General features: G+C 36.2%; 1 protein-coding gene across 1 annotated transcript in view; it reads right to left on the bottom strand.

Moving 5' to 3' along the window:
* Positions 1–1804, bottom strand: part of LOC136884828 (zinc finger protein ZFP2-like) — a 32902-nt gene extending 31098 nt beyond the window's left edge. The window contains exon 1 of the mRNA XM_068230161.1: positions 1751–1804. Within this exon, the coding sequence (XP_068086262.1) occupies positions 1751–1804 (54 nt within the window). The remainder of the gene's footprint in view (positions 1–1750) is intronic.
* Positions 1805–14053: the final 12249 nt, after the last annotated feature.

Raw genomic sequence — 14053 nt, 5'->3', positions numbered from 1 at the left:
AAGAATGCTTCTCTAAGGTCATAATAATGCTTGTGAAGTCTTAAATCAAAATAATTATTTGAAATTATATTATTTAAAATAATTCTCGAGAATGCAATTTATTCTAGTTTTGGTCAGAAATTATTTCAATATCAGTGGAGTTTATCCATAATTAAGATAAAATTATGATGTAAAAATTCTCAGTGTTATTTTTGAGATTTTCATGACTCTATTATCATTTATTATTTTATTAATATAAAATTTCTTCTTTTTCTAAGTTGAAAACATGCTGTCGCGATAGCCAGTTTCTGTTAAGTTCATGGTTCCAAGAAGTTAAGAAGATTTTCACCCTCAACAATTTTGTTTTCTTCAAGCCAGATGAGGCTAATTTTTATTTTTATTTACATTTCAGTGTAATTCAGGCTTCGATGAGGAAGGACCAGAGAGTCAGAATTGTATAAAACTATCCTATGAGGCATAACGACCTCAAGATTTTGTTGTTAAATTATGTTTAATTTTTGTTTAAAAGAGTGCTATTACCAATAAATGTCAAACCATGTTTTTAAATTGTTTGTTTTTTCCAGTTTTGTCAGTCCTTTTCCTATTAACCGCCCCCAAAAATCAGCGACGCCAGTTAACGAACGGGCCACCTCTGGGAATCTCGTTCACCAGCTTAGCCTATCCGGGAAATAGGGGGCACTATATACCTTCATTCCCAAAACACTTCACTGTAATATCAAGTAATCCTACATTATTCGTACCTTTTTACCAACAATTGGACAATACTTAAATCATAACTACAGAAATATCCATCATCCTTCTCTGTACATCACATTAAGACCAAAAATTCACTCAATGTTTCAATCAATCAACCATAAAACGCATCAACACACACTGGTGAGCACTTTGATTGTTTATCAGAGGTTTATGTAGAAAAAGATGGTGGAAATTTATGAAACAACTCACTTCGTAAATTATGTCTTCTTGTAAGTAAACATTAGCCAAAATTTGTCCCCTTGAATTCCAACTTATCTTCATGTTGTGACCTTTCCTACATATAAAGATGACTTAAATTTATTCATCAACTAATGTCATTCCAAGCCATCCCTCGATGACATTTCAGAATATACTGCTTAGTCAAACAGCTTGTCTCATTTCTCCAAGCCTTTCCAGCCCAAACTTTGCAACATCTCTGTAACACAACTCTTTTGTCAGAAATCACCCACAAGAAATGGAGCTGTTTCTGTAGATTATTTCCTGTTCTCTAATCAAGTAATCTTGATGACGTTCCCATACTTTAATTGTGGCCTTGCTGGAGATTTACGTGCCCTCTCCTCTACAACCCCTCAATAACCTCAAAATCATATTAAGAGATATGTAAATTTTATTTTCAATCCTTTTTATCTGACTACCACAATGAAGATCTATCCTTATTATGAATGCCTAGGTACTTACAGAGAACCTCATGAGGAACTTTCACCCCTTCAACAGAATAATAAAACAGAGAAGACTCTATTTGTGAAACACACAACCTCACAATATTGTCAAGGTCTTTCTGCAGTCACTCACAATCCATATCTCTGATTCCAGTTAATTATTCATATTGTGTACATATGAAAATAAACGTCCCATCATACTACCCTATGGGACCCAATCCCATAGTTTTTATAGGATCAAATAAAGCTTCACATACTCTAATGCTCTGAGTTGTATTTTCTAAAATGATAGCCACCCATACAGTCACTATTTTACCTTGACCAATTGCACTTACATTTGCCAGTAGTCTCCCAAGATCTATCGTATCAAAAGCCTTAGATAAGTCCATCATGACACACTTGACCTCCTGAATCTAAAATATCAGCTATATCTTGCAGGAATCTACAAGATGAGCTTCAGTGGAATAATGTTTTCTAAAACTAAACGACCTTCTATCGAACTAGTTATTAATTTTTGTAATATGCGTATAATATAATCAGAAAGAATGAATTCCGAGAGCTTCCATATAACACCAGCCGAGATGAAGTGTGTAATTATAGGCATTATGCTAATCACATTTCTTTATACACAGGGTCTACTACACCAATTCTTCATTCATTTCGTATAGCTGCTTCATACATACACTACACTAATCAATACATAAACATACAAACACTAGTCAATTAAGCACTACAGATTTGGTTCTATATCTCAACCAACAAACTTTAGTATATCCCCAGAAATTTTACCAATCGCAGCAGCATTTCTAGTTTCAAATTCGTCTTCTGCTTTGAATCGTCCTTAGCTATACTGCTAACAATAAGAGTTGGCGCATTACATTTCTTAGAGGGAGGTCCGTTCACTGCCTGCCGAGGAGGGATAAAGGGAGTGGCTGTGTGGTTGCCATGGAAACGAGGGTGGGGCGACTATGGTTGCCATGGAGATAAAACTTAAGGGCAGCTCGTCTTGCTGGGAGTTGCCAAACCTGTCACTGTCACTGATAAGAACCTGATTGTTTGTATGAGAGTGATCGCAAATGGGACGACACCGCCTGGCCAGGTAGTCTACAACAGATCACAGCGGTCAGAAAGAAGGAGGGAACAAGTGAGCCGGAAGTGACGAGTAAGAGCATGTAGAAAGGAATGCTGGAATGTGGCAACACGTGCAGTGCTCCTCCCTCCAACCTTACCTGTCAGACGCCAACTTTAGTTAAGTCTTATGCACAGGTACTTAGTGTCCCATAACCAAAATGAATAGAAATAAATATTTGAGAATTTTAATATTTCCTTAACGCTAAATGCGAATTTTGCCCTATTTTGAATTATGTGAAATCAAATATACAAATGCATTGCTCTTATCGAATAATTTTCGGGACTGGAAATTTCTTCTGTTACATGCGTGTTTATGCTAAATCGGGGTCACGCAAAATCGGGGTGGTACTGTAATATGAACTATGTTATTGCTTCCCTTACATCAGGAACAACCTATATCAATAGGCCAATAAGCTCTTCAAGATGTCAGAACGTTATATTTATAATACTTCAGCAAAATGTAAATTTCAATTATGTGTATTCCAGATTGGGTAACGCAATGAGAATTGCACATGGACACACGAGATGCTCTTCAGAGGACAGGTGATTTGCAGATGTTGACAAGGAAGTTATTCGTCACTGATCAAGTGCTGGAAACCACTTTATAGGAACCAAATTGTGAAATGGAGACGGTTTTTGTACATAAAGAGAAAACCCACAAGCCCATTTCTCCAATAGAGCTTGAAGCATTTTCAGGTATGGTATGTACGATTTACGCAATTTTCTAACAGCAGCAGTTTCTGTTTGAGAATTATGGAATGAAGCAGATGGTCGTCCTATCCTTCGAGCTACAGTATCTCTTCAAGAGTTGCAAATAACCCAGTTTTGAGGTTTGTAATATGTAAGACAGACCAGCCCTAAGAAGTAATAACAAGTTAGCAGCAACAAGGAATGTCTTTGACATGTTCATTTCACAACCAGCTGAAGTGTTTAATCCAAACGAAAATACTACTGTGGATGAACAGAAAGTTTGCTTTAGGGGAGAATGCCCTTAGGCAGTATTTATCTACCAAATGAAGAGAAAAGTATGGTTACTCTCGGATTTGGACACGCTTATGTATGCGCCGCTGAAGTTTACAATGGTAAACCAGTAACCTGAGAGAAGTGAACCCAGGAACGAATGTTTTATTGAGACTTGTCAAGCATACTGAGGGAACAGGGAGAAACGTCACTACAGACAATTTCTTCACCGACTTCACCCTGGCTAGCGAGCTTCTGAAAAAGAACCAGTTTTAACTATTACTGCATTGTTCTTTCTAAAATAACTGATCGTTATCTTTCCTAATGGAACATCCCTAGAGACTTGCTGATCCCATTTTCCACACTCCTCAATCAGACCAATTCCCAGGGACTCATCTTTTAAGGCAGCATTAAATAATGGTTTGGAAAACTCAGGAAAACTAACCAGTTGTCCAAAACATAAAATTGAGATGACTCTGTGATAGATAGGTTAGTATAATTAGAAACGATAGATAAAAGGTGACCGTCGAAGAGACATATGCAAGTGCTGGCCGATAAGGGATATACCATGGATGGTACACAGGCAGAAGAAATAAATAATATACAAGAAGTCAGGAAGATACAAGGACACTAGTGGATGAACAAGAATTGGCTACTTATTGAAAGACAAGATACAACAAGTTACAAAGAGTACAGCACAAAAAATATCAAAACATATATCACAACAAATCACAAAGAAAATATTACAGAGATCAGTGAGAGTGACACTAATATTTAAAACTGGATTAATGAAAGAGAACAGACGTGCAATATCGTAGAAAACAAAGAGTAGGAGAAGGAATTAATGATCATTTTCAATTACAAAATCTTGGCATACCGTAGGTAAGACTAATACACAGTTCAGGAATGTAAAGAAGTTTTTGAGAGAAAGGACACACAGAAAGTTCATGTATATAAATAAAATCTTAACGACAGTGTGTCTGTACATTGACTATTTTGGCGAAATTTTGATACAGTTATCCGTTTCAGGTGTAATAATGACCATCTGCATATATTTTAGCTTTGGTGTCTGTTTGTTTGTTTATCCGATAGTTTGCTTGTGTTTATTTAAAGATAAAAATTTAAAGATAAAAATTTCATTGTTCCGTATTGAAATTATTGATGTTAAAAATTAAATAATTGAAAAGGAGGTTCAACCTATTCAATACTTAAAAGAAAGAAATGTAGTAATTACATTCTTATTTAAATGGGACCGGTTTCGACCTTAGTCCAGATCATCATCAGCCGTAAAAACATGTACAATGTTTATGAATATTGGAGGTCAGTTTCACACTCTGTCATGCACAAAGTCACAACACTATCAACTATAACTTGAAAACTACTGGATATATTTCCACCAAACTTCATATTTAGAATCCACCTCTCCTTGGGTAGGTTTTAGTTTAAATATTGTTTCAAAATCCCTGACCTGACTGGGGGGTTATACAAAACCGGAACCGTGATTCTGCACTCCCTCGAAATATACACAACCAAACTTAATGGAAATCTACCTGCCTTCACGGAAATTAATTCTTAACCTTTTTTCTCATATGCATCATTTCGATACAAGGATTAATAAGGGAGATATCATTAATGGACCGTGTTTCAGTGCAAGTCCCACCGGACTTAACGCAAGAGCGGGTGCCTGGAAAGCGTATTTCTTACAACTTGAAAACTACTGAAGAAATTTGAACCAAATTTTATATTTAGCATCCACCTGTCCACGGTTAGGTTTAAGGTGAATACCATTTCAAATTTCCGGAATGGACTGGGGTTTTATAGGGAACTGAAATGGTGATTTTACTCTCCTAAAATATATACAGTACAAGACCAACCTGACTGAAAATACACCAACATTGATGGAAATCCATTACAAAAATTTATTTTCTCTTGTGCATTTTTTCGACAGAAGGATTAATAAAGGAGATATAATGAAAGATCGGTTTCTCAGGCTAAGTCCGGCGGACATAGCCCAAATGTAGTTGTACATGGAACAGATTCCTTATCTATCTATAAAAATCAAATCGTAATGACCGGGTGTCTGTTCACCGACTATTTCGGCGAAATTTTCGTACAGCTTTCCGTTTAAGGGGAAATAATGACCTTCTACACACTTTTTAGCTACAGTTTCCTGAAAGCCCTAACTTTCATCCCCCTCGCCCAAAATCAAGATTGCCTCACAATCTGCCACACCAGCTGAAAAATTGAAATTAAGCAAATTTATACGTTTTAGCCAGTAACCTACGGAAAACTTCCAAGATCTTTAAATTTTTCATTTTTCTGGCAAGGAATATCGAAATATGGAGGCAATTTAAAGACAGTGCAGACCTTCATTTCGAGGTATATAGCGGCTAAACGGTAATTCCTATCACAAAACGGATGGCACAACCTATGTTCAATTTGGAGTGATCTACAACTTTGGTCCTGTCATATTTTGCCATCTTTCTCCCCACCCCCCCACCCTCTTCCTCTCCCTCTCCCCCTCCCTTATAGGGTAGATATGTCTGTATGATTCGATTGTTCGTAAATGTTGTGCGTTTTACACGTATGTTACATACTGTGACACACTTATAGGAACGATAAAGCTATCGAATTCGGCACGCACATTGACACGACCAATGGCTATATGCGCACCTAATTTCATGCTTCTATCTTCCACATAAGTATGTGAAAAATAATGTAAAATGTTAAAAATGTACCCAAATTTCAACCCATTCAAATATCGTAACTCAATCGAACCCATAAATATGGGAAATATGGAAAAAGGTTTTAATACCAACGTGTAGAGCAACAAAAGGGACGTCTCAGGGTGTAAACTGTTGATATGTTTTACCGTTTAGGAGCAGTAAATCTCGAAATGAAGGTTTGCACTGACAAATATGCCCATGCTTATCTGTCAACTATATAAATATAATCGTAACCACCGTGTGTCTGTACATTCACTATTTTGGCAGAATTTCTGTACAGTTATCTGTTTCAGGTGTAATAATGACCATCTGCATATTTCTTAGCTTTGATGTCTGAGTGGCTTTTCGTCTGTTTGATTGTATGAGTTCTTATAACTTGAGAACTACTGAATAAATTTCTACCAACCCCGATATTTGGAATCCACCTGTCCTTGAGTAGGTTTTAGGGCCAATATTATTTCTGAATACTAAAATTTACAGGGGGTCTATCCGAAACCGAAACCATGGTTTTGAACTCCCTCAGAATATGCACATCCGAAATTAATGGAAATCCATTTCTAAAACTGTTTTCTCATGTGCAATTTTCGACAGGAGGATTAATAAGTGAGATACCATGAACGGTCAATTTTGCAGGTTTAGACCAGCGGACATTGCACCACAAAAGGTGTTGTACGTGCAGCAGATTTCTTATCTATCTACATACGAATAAACAAAACCGTAATGACTGTGTGTGTCTGTACATTGACTATTTTGGTGAAATTTACGAAAAGCAACCCGTTTGAGGGGTAATAATCACCATCTGCATATTTTTGGGGGTAGTTTCCTGAAATTCCTCATTTTTAACCCCCTCACCCAAAATCCAGATTGCGGCATAATCTGCCAGACGAGCAAGAAAATTAAATTTGGCAAAATTATATGTTTTAGCCTGTAACGGATGGAAAACTTCCAAGATCTTTAAATTTTTCACTTTTTATCCCCGAATAATATCGTTACATGGAGGCAATTTTAATGATGGTGCAGACCTTCGTTTTGAGGTATTTCGTGGGATAAACGGGAAGTCCTATCACATAATGGATGGCACCTTCTCCTGTCAATTTGGAGTGATCTTCAACCTTGGTCTTATGATTTTTTGTCGTATCTGTACCCCTTATATGTTAGATTTGTCTCTATTTCTCGATTTTAATTAAATTTGGACTTTTACATGCATAATTCATACTTTCAATCACTTACTGGAAAGATAGAAACATTAAACTCTACATGAATATTGGCCCACCTAGTATCCATATGCGAGTCAAATGCTATGTCACATAATTATACGAAAAGCAACACAATGTAAGATACGAGGTAATCTTACACAAATTTCACCCTATTCAATGTTTCTAACTCAGTCTGACCCATGAATAGATGAGATGCGAGAAAATATCATAGGACCAGCCATTAGGCCACAAAATACTGCGGTTATGTTACAATCCTTTGACCATATAACGTACCGTTTAGCAGCAGTTAATCTGATAATGAAGGTCTGCAATATTGCAACCATGCATATACTTTCGTATGTCGATCTATACATATTCATTGATGTCGATTTGTAGCAATCGAGAAAGTGTGCGTCAGCTATTGTAATCAGTACTGCCCACACCAAATCTGACTGGCAGTAGGCATGGTGTCCTTCTACAATTCCTGTGGAACTGGCATTAGTAAGGAGGGCCTACCATTGTAATGAATAATTCACTTCTCGAGTTGACTTGCAGAAGGCAAGGGAGCATACAATTTTGTTCAGAACTCCCGTATCTGATGGTGTTTGGCTGTAGGCCAGAGTGCCCTCCATTATAAAATAAGGTAGCCATCTAAAGTGTGACTAGCATTAGGCATAGTGGCCTACTATTTTGCTGGAAACTCACCAACTGTGTATGACGGGCAGTAAGCTGGCATCGGCAGGAAAAAGGGCTTGTCATTATAATGATAACTGCACAACTCAATTTTGACTGGTAATAGGAAAGTTGCCTGCGATTATAATAGTAACTCCTCAACTGTAGAATGTCTGGAAGTAGGAAAGGGCGCCAGGCATCGTAACAAAAACTCCCCAAATAGGTTGTGACCGCGCAGTAGGCAATGGAGCCTGCAATTATAATATAAACTTCCCAACTTGAATGCGAATGGCAGTAGGCAAGAGAGCCTGCCGTTATCACCAGAACTCTGCAACTCACACTTTACATTGGAAACAACAAATGGGGACCTCCCCATGCTATTTCTTGGATAACGCTAAGCGACATGCAATTTAAAAAAATCTTGTTTACTGCACATACAGTATTTACTTCAATATCCACATACAATGTAGAATACCGTAACGAAGCACAGTGTGCTCCATATTTGCTAACATCGCGTGAAATCATAATTATTTTGTATTCAGCGCTTTAAAGAACGTCACATCACTACCTATCAGGCATTGTGCGGAGAAGCAGGATCCGCAAACACTGGCGATGCCCACAATTGGCGAAAAAGCGTGGTTCATATAATCAATTTGTACACAGCGAACAAAATTGTCAATGCCAATGAAACTGCATGTTTTATGCAGAGCTCAAACTGACTTACCGTTTTACAGGAGAGAGGTGCCAGGTGAGAAATTGTACAAAGGTGGGAATCACTGTAATGTGTTGCAATGCACACGAAAGCGAGAGACTTCATGGGAAAGTTCAGTAAGGCGAGAAGTTTTAAGGGCGACGGGCACTTTCCGTGCACGTACAAAGCATCTAAAAAAGGAAACAGCGGAGTAATCCAGAAAAGTGCTTTTTCTGCCTTTGCGTGAGGTTTTGTTTGCCAGTGATTTATTCAAGTGCATTATTTGAAAAATGTAAATGCACCTTGTTGGATTCAATGTAATAGATAAGAAAAATGTTCCACCGATCAATACATTTATTATGGATGAATTATTACGCTAGTACCGGTTTCGACCTATTTTGGCCATCATCAGCTAGCACACAAATTTACAGTTATGGGTTAAATTACAAAGGAGTTACTTAAGAGCATCCGGATGTCTGATAAAGAATATAAGTAAATTGCAGTATGTTGCGTTAAAATAGCTCTGATTAAAAGTAGTGATGGTTAGAATAAACTAAAACCTATTGATTGAGCATGGACATGAGTACATAAACACATTAAAATATATATGCCACATCATAAGACATTAAAAATATACAGCACATTAAACACATTAAAACATGGTGTATTTTAAAAACGTCTATTAAAATTTGAGTTCATGTTGCGTTGCATTCATTCTTCAATCCTCTTGTAGTTCTTGTGTTCATAGTTGAATATCGAGAATGTTCTATGGTTGATATACTATGTATTAGTATGTTATCAGAACTCTTGTCAGTAAAATTTGATGTAGCTAGATAGGTTTTAATATCAGAGTAGTTGGTGGTGACACTTCTCTAGTCTATGCACGTTATATGGTCGTAATCTGTAAAGAAAAGCTAATATGAGTATAGCGTATGTATGAAGGAATGCCTTGGTGTATGTGTGAAGTGAAAAAAGGTACTTACTGTTGTTGCTGTGGAGGTTGTGTACCGACTTGTTTGGATATTTGTTGTGCTGTGCTGCGAGTACGTCTGGGGCTCATGTGAGCTGTGTGGATGGATGTTGGTGGAGGGGATGGAGGAGTGGCTATTGTGAAGGTAGGGGCGGGGTTCGGTTTGTGATTCGTCGGTTTGTTATGACGTGTGTTTACTAATTTGAGATAGTCGTTTTTTATTGCAGGAATGACTTTCTCAAAAATGATACTGGTTTTCTCTGTAATGTCGTTAATGTTATGATTGGGGTTAGCGTATTGATCCAAATTAATATAGAAATCTTCGGTTATGTTGAGCAGGGGGCCCTTAGAGTTTATGTTTAATATCATCATGTCGTCATTGATGTCTGTGAAGTTGTGCTTAGATTCTTCTACATGTTGGCCTATTGATGAGAAATGGTTGTGCTTTACTGCATTTACATGTTCATTATAACGGATGGTGAAGTTTCTACCTGTACGTCCAATGTAGCTTGTGTCACAGTTGTTGCACTTGATGCGGTAGACACCTGATTGGTTGTATTTATTATTATTATTGACTGTTTTGGTGTTGTATATAGTGTTGGTGCTGTTGTGTGTGGTTTTGAATGCTATTTTCAGGTTGTGCTTCTTAAAGATATTAGTTATAGTATATATGTTGGTGTTGTTGAAAGTAAATAAAACATAATCTTTTTTCGGTTTGGCTGTTTTGATTAATTTAGTTTTAGGTTGGGATTTTATTTTGTGGATGATTTTGTTGACCATTTCTTTGCTGTATCCATTGTATTTGGCTATGTCGTGGATTACTTTTAATTCATTATTTCGATCTTCTATTGTCATTGGGATATTGAAGGCTCTATGTATCATACTATAATAGGCTGCTTTTTTATGTGTGTTGGGATGAACGGAGTCATTCTTTATGGTATTTAAAGTGTGTGTGGGTTTCCTATAGATCTTGTAAGATAAGTGAGTGTCATGTCTGGTTATTGTTAAGTCCAAGTAATTCAAGGTACGGTTATTTTCTGTTTCTTTAGTGAATTTAATTTGGGGGTCTAAATTGTTAAGTTTGTCTAGTATAGTATCTGCATCAGTGAATCTATTATCTATAATTACGAAGATATCGTCGACAAATCTACACCAAAAATATATATTATCTCTTTTACTAATTGACGTGTGTTCTAGGTAGTCGATATATATTTCTGCTAATATTCCAGAAGCAGGAGATCCCATAGGTAATCCTTGTTGCTGATATATGGTATCATGAAATTTGAAGTAGTTATTGTTTAAGGCGAATTTAAGCAGAATCACAAACTCTTCTATTTCTAAGGTGCTCAAGTTGCTATGGTTTTTTAGGTTAGATTCAATTATTTTGACTGTTTGTTTAATAGGAATGTTAGGGTACATGTTTGTTATATCAAATGAAGTAAGGGTATGATGTTTTTCAATCTTTAGTTCTTTGGTTCTATTGCAAAAATCTATTGAGTTTTGTATTGTTTTGTTTGCTAAAAATGAATAATGCTTTTTCAAAAATTTTCTGAATGAATTGTGATAACTTATAGGTTGGACTGGCTTTATAATTTATAATCGGTCTCATGGGTACATTTTCTTTGTGTATTTTAGGGTAGGCCTTTGCGGTTGGTAATTGGGGGTTCATAGTTATAAGTTTAGCAGATTCTGTTTCGGTGAGAATAAAGTGTGTGTTCTTGAGTAGATTTTTTAAATTTCTTTGTATATTATTAGTAGGATCTCGGCGTTTAATTGTAAAAGTGTTGTCCTGGAAACATTCTTTAGTCTTAGTTATGTATTCATTCTTATCCATAATGACCGTAGTGTTGCCTTTGTCGGCTTTTGTTATTAGTAGATTGTTCTGTTTTATTTTGTTTTTGAGTTTGTTTAGGTTCGATTTATTGGCGGTATTCATGTTTAGGTTATTATTGTGAACATTATTGATATATTGCGGGATCTTTCTACTGATTTCGTGTCTAACTTCGTCTCGTATATCGTACGGAATTTTCTGTAAAGCGAGTTCTGTTTCAGTAACGGCATTTATTATATTCTGATAGGATGATGCATTACCCCAGTTATGTTTGGGTCCCTTGCTCAACATGGCCGTCTCTAGATCGTCAAATACGGTTAGTGTGAGATTTTTTACGGGTGGATGGAATTTATGTTGGGAAGGATCTTTATTTTCAGTTATGGTTAGTGGTTTCGATTTGCTTTGTTGTTTCAGTGTTTCCAGTTTTTTGTTTAATGTGTTTTGTTTCTTTATGGCTAAATCTTCTATTTTATTTCTGGTAATTTGTTGGAAGTAGTTCCAATAGCTATGTGGGAGTTCATGGGATACTTTGAGATGTGTTGAATAAAGTTCATTATTGAGATGTTGTTTCTTACGATATTGGAATTTTATTTCTTCTTTTAACCAAATTTCATTAGTCTTGTTTAGTGTTTTGCGTGTCTGAGCAGTTCGTCTATGTTTGTTATTGTATTTCTGGAGAAATTTCGGTGTTAAGTTGTTTGAAAGGCATTCCTTCAAGAAGGCAATGCTTTTGGTTGCGTTCATTAGCTTGATTTTTAGGTTTTGGTATTTGTATGCATTACGTTTTGCCTGGTTGGCTTCCGTATTATTATTTATAAGTTTCATATTCCGTATTGATTGGATTCAATGTAATAGATAAGAAAAATGTTCCACCGATCAATACATTTATTATGGATGAATTATTACGCTAGTACCGGTTTCGACCTATTTTGGCCATCATCAGCTAGCACACAAATTTACAGTTATGGGTTAAATTACAAAGGAGTTACTTAAGAGCATCCGGATGTCTGATAAAGAATATAAGTAAATTGCAGTATGTTGCGTTAAAATAGCTCTGATTAAAAGTAGTGATGGTTAGAATAAACTAAAACCTATTGATTGAGCATGGACATGAGTACATAAACACATTAAAATATATATGCCACATCATAAGACATTAAAAATATACAGCACATTAAACACATTAAAACATGGTGTATTTTAAAAACGTCTATTAAAATTTGAGTTCACTTTTAATCAGAGTTATTTTAACGCAACATACTGCAATTTACTTATATTCTTTATCAGACATCCGGATGCTCTTAAGTAACTCCTTTGTAATTTAACCCATAACTGTAAATTTGTGTGCTAGCTGATGATGGCCAAAATAGGTCGAAACCGGTACTAGCGTAATAATTCATCCATAATAAATGTATTGATCGGTGGAACATTTTTCTTATCTATTACATTGAATCCAATCAATACGGAATATGAAACTTATAAATAATAATAGCACCTTGTTGGATACATTTCGGAAATAGTTTTTTCTATGACATTTGAAAGGTTTGAACTCTCCTTTAAACTCATGGATAAATGGCTCTTAGAATACCACGTGACGGGCACGGGTTGGCATTTCTGAATTATGAGAGAAGTGCCATGGTGGGAAATTGTACAAGGATAGTCACTGTACGGTGTTGTAATGTAAACAGAAGCAAGAGGCTTTCTCTCGACGTCATAGGAAAGTTTGATAAGCCACGAAATTTTGAAGGGGATTATTTATTTTCCGTGCAAGTACAGGGCATATAAAATGGAACAATACACTAATCCAGTGAATAAAGGGCTTGTTCAAGGAAGCCAACATAGATTTCTCTTCGTCATTGGATCATGCTTTTTTTTTTTTCATTGCGGGAGTTTATTTGTCAATGAGTTATGCAAGTGCATTATTTGAATACTACTAATGCACCTTGAATACATTTTTGGAATAGCTTTTAATCGATGGCATCTAAAAGGTTTAAACTGTGAATCATGGTTAATTCCATGCAGTAACGGGTCTTAGAATATTTTTTGACGCGTCAAGTGTTGGCATTTCTGATTTATGAGTTGACGGTAAATTCAAAATCACGTAATTTGAAGACAGATATTTGTGTCTCAACAACTTTGAATTTACGAGGTTTTACTGTAATTATATAGACCAGCTGAAGAGGGGGAGGTACAGGAGAAGACATGACACATGGCACTAGAACTGCTGAGAGCATCCATGAAGAGTGTACAATCTAAAACCAATGATGTCATCCATGTTTGACGCAGATAATCAGCTGACTGTAGTCCCATAACTGTGGCAGTATGCGCATATCAAATGCGGAGAAGAATGCAGCAGTAAATGATGAATGCGGTGAAGGTGCATTCACAATGTTAAAAAGTAGTCAGTTGTAGCTACCTACTAGCAAGAAAGGAAGATAAAAACTAAGGCTTATCAATTTCT

This window comes from Anabrus simplex, chromosome 13 (assembly GCF_040414725.1).
Source record: "Anabrus simplex isolate iqAnaSimp1 chromosome 13, ASM4041472v1, whole genome shotgun sequence".
NCBI lineage: Eukaryota > Metazoa > Arthropoda > Insecta > Orthoptera > Tettigoniidae > Anabrus > Anabrus simplex.
This window is presented reverse-complemented; position numbering and strand designations above follow the sequence as displayed.